The sequence below is a fragment of the Petromyzon marinus genome, chromosome 79 (genome assembly GCF_048934315.1).
Source record: "Petromyzon marinus isolate PM22_M1 ecotype Great Lakes invasive population chromosome 79, UKy_Petmar_22M1.pri1.0, whole genome shotgun sequence".
NCBI lineage: Eukaryota > Metazoa > Chordata > Hyperoartia > Petromyzontiformes > Petromyzontidae > Petromyzon > Petromyzon marinus.
In genome coordinates this window covers 22,988,370-23,004,065 of record NC_133745.1, presented here as the reverse complement: position 1 = coordinate 23,004,065, position 15,696 = coordinate 22,988,370, and the positions used below count along the sequence as shown (strand labels likewise).

The 15,696-nt window shown below is 53.2% G+C and overlaps 1 protein-coding gene across 2 annotated transcripts; it reads right to left on the bottom strand.

Moving 5' to 3' along the window:
- Positions 1-522: 522 nt before the first annotated feature.
- LOC142907477 (serine/arginine-rich splicing factor 3-like) lies at positions 523-12,297 on the bottom strand. Of its 2 annotated transcripts, none has more exons than XM_076057050.1 (3): positions 10,303-12,297; positions 7,704-7,850; positions 523-691 (listed from the first exon to the last, which is right to left on the bottom strand). In XM_076057050.1, the coding sequence occupies exons 1-3, from the start codon at positions 10,557-10,559 to the stop codon at positions 556-558; spliced, it is 540 nt and encodes a 179-aa protein (XP_075913165.1). In that variant the 5' UTR covers positions 10,560-12,297; the 3' UTR covers positions 523-555. The 2 variants fall into 2 exon arrangements, with proteins under 2 accessions (XP_075913165.1, XP_075913166.1); XM_076057051.1 differs by lacking the exon at positions 523-691 and adding an exon at positions 2,973-5,315 and having other exon boundaries at positions 10,303-10,574.
- Between the last annotated feature and the right edge of the window lie 3,399 nt (positions 12,298-15,696).

Sequence of the window (15,696 nt, the reverse complement as noted above, 5' to 3'; positions counted from 1 at the left end):
GGGGGCTGGGTCCCCCCACACTTTCAAGGGCCCCCCACCCACCACTAATGCTTCCGCTCGCCCTCCGACTACAGTAACCGGATGGACGAGCGGGGTAACGCCGATAGTTATCCGTAGGCTGCGTTAAGCAAATGGGGGTTGGGGGTAGGAAAAAAAATAATAATTAATTTTACACCAGTTACTTCGTCCGCACGAGTTTTTAAAAAAAAAAATTTCATTCGCGTTTTTGGAATTTTTTTTTTCGAATTTTAATCCGAGAGGGTGGGGGGCCGGGCCCCCCCTCCTATTTGATGAAGCGCCGCTGCCAGCTTCATCCGGCGCCGGCGAGCGGGGGGGGGAGGGCTGGGGGTGGGGGAGCACCACGCCCGGCCGCCTTTGTCTCTCCCCGGTGCTAGCGACGTTCACGACGAGACCACGTACCCAAAAACCAGTCCCCAGGACCGTTTTTTTTAGATAATCATCTCCCTCCACCATCATCATCGACCCCCCCACTACCCCCCCACCCCCCCCCCACTACCCCCCACTACCCCCCCCCCACCACCAGGCCCCCCCTCCCTAGCTGCGGGAGCGCGAGCGGCCGTTGTCGGCACGTGCCGAGGAGGAGGAGGGGCCCCCCCCGACGGAGCTGCCGGCCCCCCTCTTGACGGGGCCCGGGGAGCGAGAACCGGTACGGCTCACGCGGCGAGGACTCCTACACACGGGGAGAGAGACACGGGGGGAGAGACACGGGGAGAGAGACACGGGGAGAGACACGGGGAGAGACACGGGGAGAGACACGGGGAGAGACACGGGGAGAGACACGGGGAGAGACACGGGGAGAGACACGGGGAGAGACACGGGGAGAGACACGGGGAGAGACACACGGGGAGAGACACACGGGGGGAGAGACACGGGGAGAGAGACACGGGGAGAGAGACACGGGGAGAGAGACACGGGGGGAGAGACACGGAGGGGAGAGACACGGGGAGAGAGACACGGACGGGGAGAGAGACACGGGGAGAGAGACACGGATGGGGAGAGAGACACGGGGGGGGGGGGGGGAGAGACACGGGGGGGGGAGAGACACGGGGAGAGAGACACGGGGGGAGAGAGACACGGGGGGAGAGAGACACGGGGGGAGAGAGACACGGGGGGGAGAGAGACACGGGGGGAGAGACACGGTGGGAGAGAGACACGGGGGGAGACACGGGAGAGACACGGGGGGAGACACGGGGGGAGAGACACGGGGGGAGAGACACGGGGAGGGAGGGAGGGGGGTGACACACGGGGGGAGAGACACACGGGGAGGGAGAATAGAAATATCAGAAATAAAATAAAAAATAAATTCGCCCGTTTCGTATTTTTGTCATCTCCGTGACTTTACCGAAAAAAAACACCAAAGAATATAAATTCCTGCAGTCACGAATGTTTGAAATAAAAGTAAAAAATATTTAAACACCACATTTATTTCCATAAACTTAATCTTTTTAGAGTCACTGTCAATTTTTCATAGCGACGCGAGAAGGCCGACGTTTCGGGCAACGACCCTTCTCTTCACACAGGTCACCCCTCCGGTCACCACCGCCCCCAGCCGCTGGGGGTGGTGGTGGGTGATATCTGAGGTTTTTCACCCACTCAAGACGCCCACCCTCCAATGATCACTCGCTCAGTCACCCACTCAGTCACCCACTCAATCACTCAGCCGCCCACTCACTCACCGCAGATGATCACTCACCCACTCACTCAGTCGCCCAGTCACCTCAGATGATCACTCACCCACTCACTCAGTCGCCCAGTCACCTCAGATGATCACTCACCCACTCACTCAGTCGCCCACTCAGTCACCTCAGATGATCACTCACCCACTCACCCACTCACTCAGTCGCCCACCCACTCAATCACTCAGTCGCCCACTCACTCACCCACTCAGTCACCGCAGATGATCACTCACTCACTCGCCCACCCACTCAATCACTCAGTCGCCCACTCACCCACTCACTCAGTCGCCCAGTCACCGCAAATGATCACTCACCCACTCAATCACTCACCTCAGGTGATCACTCACCCACTCACCCATCTCAGGTGATCACTCACCCACTCACACGCTCACCCACCTCAGGTGATCACTCACCCACTCACACAATCACTCAGTCACCCACCTCAGACGATCACTCACACAATCACTCGCCCACCCACCCAGTCACCTCAGGTGATCACTCACCCACCCACTCACTCAGCCACCAACCTCAGGATGCCCTCTAACACACTCACGTAATCAGTCATCCACAAACCCACATGCTCAGCCACTCTAGCCCCTCCCACTCTCTGGCCCCACCCCCCACTCTCTCTGCCCCACCCCCTCTCTCCGGCCCCACCCCCACTCTCTCCGGCCCCACCCCCACTCTCTCTGGCCCCACCCCCACTCTCTCCGGCCCCACCCCCACTCTCTCCGGCCCCACCCCCACTCTCTCTGGCCCCACCCACTCTCTCTGGCTCCACCCCCACTCTCTCCGGCCCCACCCCCACTCCAGCCCCACCCACTCTCTCTGGCTCCACCCCCACTCTCTCCGGCCCCACCCCCCATTCTCTCTGGCCCCACCCCCACTCTCTCTGGCTCCACCCCCACTCTCTAGCCCCACCCACCCCCACCAGTAACCTGGGTTAACTCCAGCTGCCCGTTACCTTGGCACGGACAGTCGTATGGGCAGACTGAGGTGGTGGTTGATGGGCGGGTGTGTAGGTAGGTAGGTAGCAAGGTAGGTGTAGCAAGGTAGGTGGCGTAGACTGGCGGTCGAATTGCCGACTGGTCAGTCGAGTGGTAGGCCGGGTGGTAGGCTGGGTAGCTGAGTGACTGAATAGGCTGGGTGGTATGCTGGGCAGCTGGGTGGTAGGCTGGGTGGTAGGCTGGGTGGTAGGCTGGGTGGTAGGCTGGGTGGTAGGCTGGGTGGTAGGCTGGGTGGTAGGCTGGGTGGTAGGCTGGGTGGTAGGCTGGGTGGTAGGCTGGATGGTAGGCTGGGTGGTAGGCTGGGTGGTAGGCTGGGTGGTAGGCTGGGTGGTAGGCTGGGTGGTAGGCTGGGTGGTAGGCTGGGTGGTAGGCTGGGTGGTAGGCTGGGTGGTAGGCTGGGTGGTAGGCTGGGTGGTAGGCTGGGTGGTAGGCTGGATGGTAGGCTGGGTGGTAGGCTAGGATGGTAGGCTGGGTGGTAGGCTAGGTAGCTGTGTGACTGGATGGTAGGCTAGGTAGCTGTGTGACTGGATGGTAGGCTGGGTAGCTGTGTGACTGGATGGTAGGCTGGGTAGCTGATTGTTAGGCTGGGTAGCTGGGTGACTGAATGGTAGGCTGGGTAGCTGGTTGGTAGGCTGGGTAGCTGTGTGACTGGATGGTAGGCTGGGTAGCTGGTTGGTAGGCTGGGTAGCTGTGTGACTGGATGGTAGGCTGGGTAGCTGGATGGTAGGCTGGGTAGCTGGTTGGTAGGCTGGGTAGCTGTGTGACTGAATGGTAGACTGGGTAGCTGGTTGGTAGGCTGGGTAGCTGTGTGACTGGATGGTAGGCTGGGTAGCTGGTTGGTAGGCTGGGTAGCTGTGTGACTGGATGGTAGGCTGGGTAGCTGGTTGGTAGGCTGGGTAGCTGTGTGACTGGATGGTAGGCTGGGTAGCTGGATGGTAGGCTGGGTAGCTGAATGGTAGGCTGGGTAGCTGGATGGTAGCTGGATGGCTGGTAGGCTGGTTGGCCGAGTGGCTAGTTGGCAGGGTAGCCGAGTCGGTAGCTGGATGGCTGGTTAGTTGGTCGCTGCGTAGCTGAACAGCCCAGATGGTTGGATGACTTAGGTGGGTTGGTGTGCAGGCCGACAGTCAAAACTGTTGACTTGATGCCTGGGTAGCTGAACGGTTGACTGGCTAGGTGTGTAGGTAGGCGAGCCGAAGATTTGCCGTCAAACGGTTAGCCAGGTCAGTCGCTAGCTGCGAGTCTCGAAGGATGGCCGAGTGGCTGGTCGGCTGAACAGCTGGATAGCTAGATAGCTGGGTAGCTGGGTAGCTGAATGGCTGGATAGCTGAACAGCTGGATAGATTAACAGCTGGGTAGCTGAACAGCTGGATAGATTAATAGCTGGGTAGCTGGATAGCTGAATAAATCGGATAGCCGAACAGCTGGTAGCTGAACAGCTGGATAGATGAATAGCTGTGTAGCTGAATAGCTGGATAGATTAATAGCTGGGTAGCTGAATGGCTGGTTAGCTGAATAATCGGATAGCCGAACAGCTGGTAGCTGAACAGCTGGACAGATTAATAGCTGGGTAGCTGAACGGCTGGATAGCTGAATAATCGGATAGCTGAACAGCTGGATAGATTAATAGCTGGGTAGCTGAATGGCTGGATAGCTGAATAATCGGATAGCCGAACAGCTGGTAGCTGAACAGCTGGATAGATTAATAGCTGGGTAGCTGAATGGCTGGATAGCTGAACAGCTGGATAGATTAATAGCTGGATAGCTGAATAATCGGATAGCCAAACAGCTGGTAGCTGAACAGCTGGATAGATTAATAGCTGGGTAGCTGAATGGCTGGATAGCTGAATAATCGGGATAGCCAAACAGCTGGTAGCTGAACAGCTGGATAGATAAACAGCTGGGTTGCTGTACAGCTGGTTAGCTGGGTAACTGAATAACAGGATAGCCAAACAGCTGGATAGATGAATAGCTGGGTAACTGAACAGCTGGATAGCTAGATAGCTGGGTAGCTGAACATCTGGACAGATGAATAGTTGCGTAGCTGAACAGCTGGATAGATGAATAGCTGGTTAGCTGAATAGCTGGTTAGCTGAACAGCTGGATAGACGCATAGTTGTATAGCTGAATAGCTGGGTAGATGAACAGCTGGATAGATGACCAGACGGTTGGCCGAACAGCTGGATAGCCGAACAGCTGGTAGCTGGGTGGCCAGATAGCCGAACAGCTGGTAGCTGGGTGGCCGGATAGCCGAACAGCTGGTAGCTGGGTGGCCGGATAGCCGAACAGCTGGTAGCTGGGTGGCCGGTTTGCCGAACAGCTGGTAGCTGGGTGGCCGGATAGCCGAACAGCTGGTAGCTGGGTGGCCGGTTTGCCGAACAGCTGGCAGATGGCCTTGCCGACGCTCAGGCGAGCCGGGTGCAGAGGCCGAGTTGTTGACATCGTGGACGGCCTTGGCTGGTTGGCAAGCGGCCGCTTAGCTAGCCGGTTAGCCGCTGCCGGTTAGCTGGCAAGCCACGCTTGGCTAGCGAGACGGCTAGACGGGGGAGATAAGGCGGGCGCCGGGATAGGCGTCTACGGTGGCTGGAAAGCCGAGAGAAGCCAGACACCATTTCTGATGAAACGACATCGAACACAGGGACAAGGGTCACGCACACGCCCCACAGCACGGCACTGGATGAGTGGGTGGGCGAGTGGGTGGGTGAGCGAGTGGGTGAGCGGGCGTGGGAGTGAGCGGATGTACGAGTGTGCGAGTGAGCGGGCGTGCGAGTGAGCGGGCGTGCGAGTGGGTAGTCAAGTCAGTGAGTGTAGCGAGTGAGTGTGCGAGGGAGTGGGTGGGTAAATGGGTGGGCGAGTGATTGAGTGGGTGAATGGGTGGGTGAGCGAGCGAGCGAATGAGCGGGCGAGCGAGTGGGTAGTCAAGTGAGTGAGTGTAGTGAGTGAGTGGGTGAGCGAGCGAGTGGGTGAACGAGCGGGTGGGCGAGTGAGTGGGCGGATGTGCGATCGAGTGGGTGGGCGATTGAGTGGGCGAGTGAGTGGGCGAGTGAGTGGGCGAGTGAGTGGGCGAGCGAGCGGGTGAACGAGCGAGTGGGTGGGCAAATGAGTGGGTGGGCGAGTGAGTGGGTGTGCGAGTGAGTGGGTGAGCAAGCGGGCGAACGAGCGGTAGGGCGAGCGAGTGGTTGGGCGAGTGGGTGTGCGAGTGAGTGGGTGTGCGAGTGAGTGGTCGGGCGAGTGAGTGGGTGTGCGAGTGAGTGGGTGTGCGAGTGAGTGGTCGGGCGAGTGAGTGGGTGTGCGAGTGAGTGGGTGTGCGAGTGATTGGACGAGTGAGTGGGTGAGTATCTGCGTGCGAGTGTCCAAGTCAGTGATCACACACAAGACGCGCACGCTCACTATGAACCTCTGACCTGGGTTCAACTCCTGGGGTGACCACCACAGTTCACAACAGACGTTTCAAGCAATGCACCTGAACCAGTTGATGGGTACCGTTCATGCATAGTACAATTATCTTAGCGTCTGCGCGTCCAAAGGTATGTGTCTCTCCGTATCTATGAAATTTACTCCAAGTATCTCCATGAGGCTCTGCATCTCTCTGGCTGACCACACCTACACGGCTCTTCGAGTCTCTGTGTGTGTCTCTGTGTGTGTGTGTCTCTGTGTGTGTGTGTCTCTGTGTGTGTGTGTCTCTGTGTGTGTGTGTCTCTGTGTGTGTGTGTCTCTGTGTGTGTGTGTCTCTGTGTGTGTGTGTCTCTGTGTGTGTGTGTCTCTGTGTGTGTGTGTCTCTGTGTGTCTCTGTGTGTCTCTGTGTGTGTGTGTCTCTGTGTGTGTGTGTCTCTGTGTGTGTGTGTCTCTGTGTGTGTGTGTCTCTGTGTGTGTGTGTCTCTGTGTGTGTGTGTCTCTGTGTGTGTGTGTCTCTGTGTGTGTGTGTCTCTGTGTGTGTGTGTCTCTGTGTGTGTGTGTCTCTGTGTGTGTGTGTCTCTGTGTGTGTGTGTCTCTGTGTGTGTGTGTCTCTGTGTGTGTGTGTCTCTGTGTGTGTGTGTCTCTGTGTGTGTGTGTCTCTGTGTGTGTGTGTCTCTGTGTGTGTGTCTCTGTGTGTGTGTCTCTGTGTGTGTGTGTCTCTGTGTGTGTGTGTCTCTGTGTGTGTGTGTCTCTGTGTGTGTGTGTCTCTGTGTGTGTGTGTCTCTGTGTGTGTGTGTCTCTGTGTGTGTGTGTCTCTGTGTGTGTGTGTCTCTGTGTGTGTGTGTCTCTGTGTGTGTGTGTCTCTGTGTGTGTGTGTCTCTGTGTGTGTGTGTCTCTGTGTGTGTGTGTCTCTGTGTGTGTGTGTCTCTGTGTGTGTGTGTCTCTGTGTGTGTGTGTCTCTGTGTGTGTGTGTCTCTGTGTGTGTGTGTCTCTGTGTGTGTGTGTCTCTGTGTGTGTGTGTCTCTGTGTGTGTGTGTCTCTGTGTGTGTGTGTCTCTCTGTGTGTGTGTGTCTCTCTGTGTGTGTGTGTCTCTCTGTGTGTGTGTGTCTCTCTGTGTGTGTGTGTCTCTCTGTGTGTGTGTGTCTCTGTGTGTGTGTGTCTGTGTGTGTGTGTCCCGTGGGGTCTCTGCGCGGGTCTCTGCGCGGGTCTCTGTGTGGGTCTCTGTGTGGGTCTCTCTGGGGGTCTCTGTGTGGGTCTCTGTGTGGGTCTCTGTGTGGGTCTCTGTGTGGGTCTCTGTGTGGGTCTCTGTGTGGGTCTCTGTGTGGGTCTCTGTGGGTCTCTGTGGGTCTCTGTGGGTCTCTGTCTCTGTGGGTCTCTGTGGGTCTCTGTCTCTGTGGGGTCTCTGTCTCTGTGGGTCTCTGTCTCTGTGGGTCTCTGTCTCTGTGGGTCTCTGTCTCTGTGGGTCTCTGTCTCTGTGGGTCTCTGTCTCTGTGGGTCTCTGTCTCTGTGGGTCTCTGTCTCTGTGGGTCTCTGTCTCTGTGGGTCTCTGTCTCTGTGGGTCTGCATTTCTATGGGTCCCCTGGGCGTCTATCTGCGAGCGTCTCACCGGCTGCGGCTGAGGCTGCGGCGTCTCCGTGGCGGGGAGACGGGGGAGCGTCGCCGTGGCGACACCGAGGAGCGTCGCCGTGGAGACGGAGAGCGGCGCGGGGAGCGGCGCGGAGACGGAGAGCGGCGACGGCCCCCATAGTCAGAGCTGGGGGGGGAGGTGGGGGAAGGGGGGGGGTGAGAAACAGGCACCACCACAAACCACCACCACAAACCACGACCACAACCCACCACCACAAAACACAATCACAAACCACCACCATCACATTCCACCACCATCACATTCCACCACCATCACATACCACTACCATCACATACCACCACCACGACCACAAACCACCACCATCACATACCACCACGACTACAAACCACCACCATCCCAAACCACCACCATCCCACAAACCACCACCATCCCACAAACCACCACCATCACATACCACCACGACCACAAACCACCACCATCACATACCACCACCATCACATACCACTACCATCACATACCACCACGACCACAAACCACCATCACCACAAACCACCACCATCACAAACCACCACCATCCCACAAACCACCACCATCCCACAAACCACCACCATCCCACAAACATCACATACCACTACCATCACATACCACCACGACCACAAACCACCACCATCACATAGCACTACCATCACATACCACGACCACAAACCACCACCATCCCACAAACCACCATCACAAACCACCACCATCACAAACCACCACCATCACATACCACCACCATCACAAACCACCACCATCACATACCACTACCATCACAAACCACCACCATCACATACCACTACCATCACATACCACCACCATCACAAACCACCACCATCACCACAAACCACCACCATCACAAACCACCACCATCACAAACCACCACCATCCCACAAACCACCACCATCACATACCACCACCACCATCACATACCACCACGACCACAAACCACCACCACCATCACAAACCACCACCATCACATACCACCACCATCACATACCACCACCACCATCACATACCACCACGACCACAAACCACCACAAACCACCATCACAAACCACCACCATCACAAACCACCACCATCACAAACCACCACCATCACATACCACTACCATCACATACCACCACCATCACAAACCACCACCATCCCACAAACCACCACCATCACATACCACCACCATCACATACCACCACCACCATCACATACCACCACAACCACAAACCACCACAACCACAAACCACCACCATCACATACCACCACGACCACAAACCACCACCATCCCAAACCACCACCATCCCACAAACCACCACCATCCCACAAACCACCACCATCACATACCACCACGACCACAAACCACCACCATCACATACCACCACCATCACATACCACTACCATCACATACCACCACGACCACAAACCACCACCACCACAAACCACCACCATCACAAACCACCACCATCACAAACCACCACCATCCCACAAACCACCACCATCCCACAAACCACCACCATCCCACAAACCACCACCATCACATACCACCACCATCACATACCACTACCATCACATACCACCACGACCACAAACCACCACCATCACATTCCACCATCACATACCACCACGACCACAAACCACCACCATCACAAACCACCACCATCACATACCACCACCATCACATACCACTACCATCACATACCACCACGACCACAAACCACCACCATCACATTCCACCATCACATACCACCACGACCACAAACCACCATCCCACAAACCACCACCATCACAAACCACCACCATCACATACCACTACCATCACATACCACCACCATCACATACCACCACCATCACATACCACCACGACCACAAACCACCACCATCACATACCACTACCATCACATACCACTACCATCACAAACCACCACCATCACATACCACCACCATCACAATCCACCACCATCACAATCCACCACCATCACAAACCACCACCATCACAAACCACCACCATCCCACAAACCACCACCATCCCACAAACCACCACCATCCCACAAACCACCACCATCACATACCACTACCATCACATACCACCACGACCACAAACCACCACCATCACATACCACCACCACCACCCCACAAACCACCACCACCCCACAAACCACCACCCCACAAACCACCACCACAAAACACCATCACATACCACCACCACCATCACAAACCACCACCACCATCACAAACCACCACAACCCCACAAACCACCACCACCCCACAAAACACCATCACATACCACCACCACCATCACATACCATCACCACCACCCCACAAACCACCACCCCACAAACCACGGCCACAATCCACCACGACCACAAACCACCACCACAAACCACCACCATCACATGCCACCACCACCATCACAAACCACCACCACCCCACAACCCACAAACCCACAAAACCCCACACAAAACACAACAAACCCCCCGCCCACCCCGCCCACCAACACCACGACAATCCCCCGCCACCCCCGCCACTGCAACAGCTACGTCCCCCGCGAGCCGGGCGGGCGACGGGCGGCGCCGATGGGATACCGACCGCTGCCAGGGGGGAGCCGGGCCCCCGAACCTCTTCTGCCGCCGCTCCCCCGTGGACATCTCGACGCGGGCGCGGGAGCCGCAGATGAGGCGCCCGTCCAGCTCCCGGCAGGCGTCGCGGGCGTCGCGCGTGTCCTCGAACTGGACGAAGGCGAAGCCCGGAGGGTTGCGAGCCACCCACACAGAGCGCAGGGGGCCGTAGTAGCTGAACACCTGGCGGCGGTGGTGAGGTGGTTTCGGTTTCATTTCAAGCTTCATTTATTTTGGTACAATTCGGCTCTTCAAACATCGGTTGCTAACCGCAAGCAAGCAAAAGCAAAAAAAACCCACAAACACCTTCCGTTGGTTCTTTCGGTAAAGTCGTCGCCACCACGTGGAATGCGAATAAAAAAAATAATAATAACAAGTTGATAATATGAAATGACTCGCGAGAATATTCTCGCAAACGTTTCGGCCACAACAACAAGCGGCCTCCCATCGGGTGAAAGCGGGGGGACGAGACCGTCCGGCAGGACAGCGCTGGGGAGTGAGAAATGCCACGCTGAGGTCGCCACCTTTAAGCCGTGTGAGAAGAAAACAGAGCGCCTTGACAAAGGAATTGGCACGGAATTTAGCATTGAAATGGCCGAGTGATTAGCTTGTGACTGGTCACAGAAATGGCTCCGTTAAAAGTTAAAGCATACACATCCGCAGAGGCATCCCCTTGACAAAGGAATTAGCATAGAATTTAGCATTGAAATAGCTAAGTTAAAGCATACACATCCGCAGAGGCACCCCTTGACAAAGGAATTAGCACAGAATTTAGCATTGAAATGGCCGAGTGATTAGCTTGTGACTGGTCACAGAAATGGCTCTGTTAAAAGTTAAAGCATACACATCCGCAGAGGCACCCCTTGACAAAGGAATTGGCACAGAATTTAGCATTGAAATGGCCGAGTGATTAGCTTGTGACTGGTCACAGAAATGGCTCTGTTAAAAGTTAAAGCATACACATCCGCAGAGGCACCCCTTGACAAAGGAATTGGCACAGAATTTAGCATTGAAATGGCCGAGTGATTAGCTTGTGACTGGTCACAGAAATGGCTATGTTAAAAGTTAAAGCATACACATCCGCAGAGGCACCCCCTTGACAAAGGAAGTAGCATAGAATTTAGCATTGAAATAGCTAGGTTAAAGCATACACACCCGCAGAGGCACCCCCTTGACAAAGGAATTAGCACAGAATTTAGCAATGAAATGGCCGAGTGATTAGCTTGTGACTGGTCACAGAAATGGCTCTGTTAAAAGTTAAAGCATACACATCCGCAGAGGCACCCCTTGACAAAGGAATTAGCACAGAATTTAGCATTGAAACGGCCGAGTGATTAGCTTGTGACTGGTCACAGAAATGGCTATGTTAAAGCATACACATCCGCAGAGGCCATCAGATTTACCATGGAGGTCGAAAAAGATGGCAAAACTACCCTTTTTGGATGTCTCTATTAAAAGGAGACATGATGGCTCAATGAGCCACTCTGTCTACATAAATTCTGTGCCAATTCCTTTGTCAAGGGGTGCCTCTGCGGATGTGTATGCTTTAACTTTAACAGAGCCATTTCTGTGACCAGTCAACTGGCTAAACACTCAGCCATTTCAATGCTAAATTATATGCTAATTCCTTTGTCAAGAGGTGCCTCTGCGGATGTGTATGCTTTAACTTAGCTATTTAATGCTAAATTCTATGCTAATTCCTTTGTCAAGGGGTGCCTCTGCGGATGTGTATGCTTTAACTTTAACATAGCCATTTCTGTGACCAGTTACAAGCTAATCACTCAGCCATTTCAATGCTAAATTATATGCCAATTCCTTTGTCAAGGGTGCCTCTGCGGATGTGTATGCTTTAACTTTAACAGAGCCATTTCTGTGACCAGTCACAAGCTAAACACTCAGCCATTTCAATGCTAAATTCTATGCTAATTCCTTTGTCAAGGGGTGCCTCTGCGGATGTGTATGCTTTAACTTAGCTATTTCAATGTTAAATTCTATGCTAATTCCTTTGTCAAGGGGTGCCTTAACACAAATAACACAATAATGTTCTCACGACGTTTCGGCCACAACGCAAGCGGCCTTCATCAGGTGAAGGGACGAGACTGTCTGCTAGGACAGCGCTGGAGTGAAAGAGCCACGTTCAGATCACGGCCTTTAAGCTTAGAGCTTACGTGGCGGCGACTTTACCGAAAGAACAAAACAAGGTGAAGAATCCTTGCGGTCGCTAAAGCTTTAAATCGGAACAGGAGAAAGCTTCAAGCGACCTGCGCGAACAGAAAATCCGGCGGGGGGGGGGGGGGGGGAAAAATAAAACCGGCAAAAAATATTCCGTCCACCCACAGGGGTTGGGGGGCGAGTAGACGGGAGAGTGAAACAAGGCTACGCGCATTTTGTAACTTTACTACAACGACCAACTTCATCAGCATCATCATCGTCATCGTTCCCAACACAATTGCGTTCATAACGGGAGTTTTGCATTTCCAATAATAAACGTTAAGACGTCGGGGCCTAAAGGGCGCACATTTTTTAATTTTCCTAATTATTGTACCTCATTTTTGTTACGAAATTCTCTCCCCCCACTCCCACCCCCCCAATCCCTCTATTTTAACCGCAACAAAACAACCCCAGCTTTGTAACTTAGCGTTGTTGTAGAGTTTGGTAAATTGAACCTCGAGCTATTCATTTAGAACATGAAGCCTTGGGGCCCAGGAGACATTTTCATGTCTTAAGTTGACCAAATTTATCTCGCAATTTAATAGCACAACAAAGAAAACCAATCACCCAAAACCGATGTCACGTTATTAAAACGTACAACCTTTATCAAATTGATATTCTGTAAGCGAATTTATTTATCAAACTGAAGCCTCTGCCTGGCCGTGCAGATAATTTTACTGGTAGGAGACGGAGTGGACTGGAAGCCCAACCCGGGATTAATTCTCACAGGAGGCAGGGGATTAATTGTGTATGTCTGTGGATGTCTGTCCACGTGTATCCGGACACCCGGATATATAAAAACATCCGCACCTAGCGCACATTTATACTGGTACTGGTAGGACACGTAGTGGACTGGAAGCCCAGCCCGGGATTAATTCTCACAGGAGGCAGGGGATTAATTGTGTATGTCTGTGGATGTCTGTCCACGTGTATCCAGACACCCGGATATATAAAAACATCCGCCACCTAGCGCACATTTATACTGGTACTGGTAGGACACGTAGTGGACTGGAAGCCCAGCCCGGGATTAATTCTCACAGGAGGCAGGGGATTAATTGTGTATGTCTGTGGATGTCTGTCCACGTGTATCCAGACACCCGGATATATAAAAACATCCGCCACCTAGCGCACATTTATACTGGTACTGGTAGGACACGTAGTGGACTGGAAGCCCAGCCCGGGATTAATTCTCACAGGAGGCAGGGGATTTATTGTGTATGTCTGTGGATGTCTGTCCACGTGTATCCGGACACCCGGATATATAAAAACATCCGCCACCTAGCGCACATTTATACTGGTACTGGTAGGACACGTAGTGGACTGGAAGCCCAACCTGGGATTAATTCTCACAGGAGGAAGGGGATTAATTGTGTATGTCTGTGGATGTCTGTCCACGTGTATCCGGATATAAAAAATGGGAGGGGTGGGGGGCTGGGTGGGGAGAGGCTGGGTGGGGAGGGGCTGGGTGGGGAGAGTGGGGAGGGGCTGGGTGGGGAGAGGCTGGGTGGGGAGGGGCTGGGTGGGGAGGGGCTGGGTGGGGTGGGGCTGGGTGGGGAGAGGCTGGGTGGGGAGGGGCTGGGTGGGGCTGGGTGGGGAGGGGCTGAGTGGGGAGAGGCTGGGTGGGGAGGGGCTGGGTGGGGAGGGGCTGAGTGGGGCAAGGGGAGGGGCTGGTCACCCCGTGGTGCCCTTATAAAACTCAACGTTTCACCTCCTCACGCCGGCTTGTGCCAGGCCCTCACAGTGAGGAATATTGTTGCTGAACACACCACCACGTGGTGGTGCCAACGTTGTTGTTGTTGTTGACCCTGGCCGTTGACCGAATAACCCGACGTTCCTACGAACCAGCTCCCTCCCTCCGCAGGAGAACGCGTTCTAAGTCATCTCGGCTACATTCTTAACAAAATATAAACATTCATACTAGAACACAATCTCGGTTATATTTTTAACTAAATATAAACAAAAGTGGGTCACATTCGTCGTAGAGCCTGAGGGCTCGACTGGATAACACGAACTCTGGATCTTCACACCCAGCGATACTAAAGCACACACAAAGTGTGTGCACTATGATTGCTACATATATAAACATTAATTCACGAATATATCTTGGTTACATTTTTAACAGAATATAAACAAAGCGGTCTTTGTAGGCCTGAAGGCCCTAGCGTATAAACACGGCCCCTCCACCTTTAACAACGCATCACACACAAAGTGTGCACTGATTGCTACATATATAAACATTAATTCAAGAATATATCTTTATTACATTAACTAAACATAAACAAAGCGGTCTTCGTAGGCCTGAAGGCCCTTAGCGCATAAACGCGGCCCGCTCCATCTTCATCAACGCATCGATACTAAAGCACACACAAACTGTGCACTATCATTGCTACATATATAAACATTAATTCTAGAACATATCTTGGTTATATTTTTAACAGAATATAAACATAGCGGTCTTCGTAGGCCTGAAGGCCCCTAGCGTATAAACACGGCCCGCTCCATCTTCAACAACGCATCGATAACTCAACCACACACAAAGTGTGCACTATCATTGCTACATATATAAACATTAATAGTACAACACATCTTAGTTACATTTTTAACTAAATATAAACAAAAGTGGCTCACATTCGTCGTAGAGCCTGAGGGCCCTACTGGATAACACGAACTCTGGATCTTCACACCCAGCGATACTAAACCACACACAAAGTGTGCACTATGATTGCTACATATATAAACATTAATACTACAACACATCTTAGTTATATTTTTAACAGAATATAAACAAAGCGGTCTTCGTAGGCCTGAGGGCCCTAGCGTATAAACACGGCCCGCTCCATCTTCAACAACAACGCATCGATACTAAAGCACACACAAACTGTGCACTAAGATTGCTACATATATAAACATTCATTCTAGAACATATCTTAGTAACATTTTAAATAGAATATAAACATAGCGGTCTTCGTAGGCCTGAAGGCCCTTAGCGTATAACGCGGCCCGCTCCATCTTCAACAACAACGCATCGATACTAAAGCACACACAAAGTGTGCACCGATTGCTACATATATAAACATTAATTCTAGAATATCTTAGTTACATTTTTAACTAAAGGCCTGATGCCCTTAGCGTATAAACGCGGCCCGCTCCATCT

What these genes read in the sequence shown, in the direction of transcription:
- LOC142907477 (XM_076057050.1), bottom strand. Translation starts at nt 10,559, where the DNA reads ATGAAGCTTGAAATGAAACCGAAACCACCTCACCACCGCCGCCAGGTG. An exon ending in CCGGCTCCCCCCTGGCAGCG is followed by an intron (nt 7,851 to 10,302) that starts GTCGGTATCCCA and finishes CTCCCCCCCCAG; the next exon opens with CTCTGACTATGGGGGCCGTC. An exon ending in CGCAGCCTCAGCCGCAGCCG is followed by an intron (nt 692 to 7,703) that starts GTGAGACGCTCG and finishes CCCCGTGTGTAG; the next exon opens with GAGTCCTCGCCGCGTGAGCC.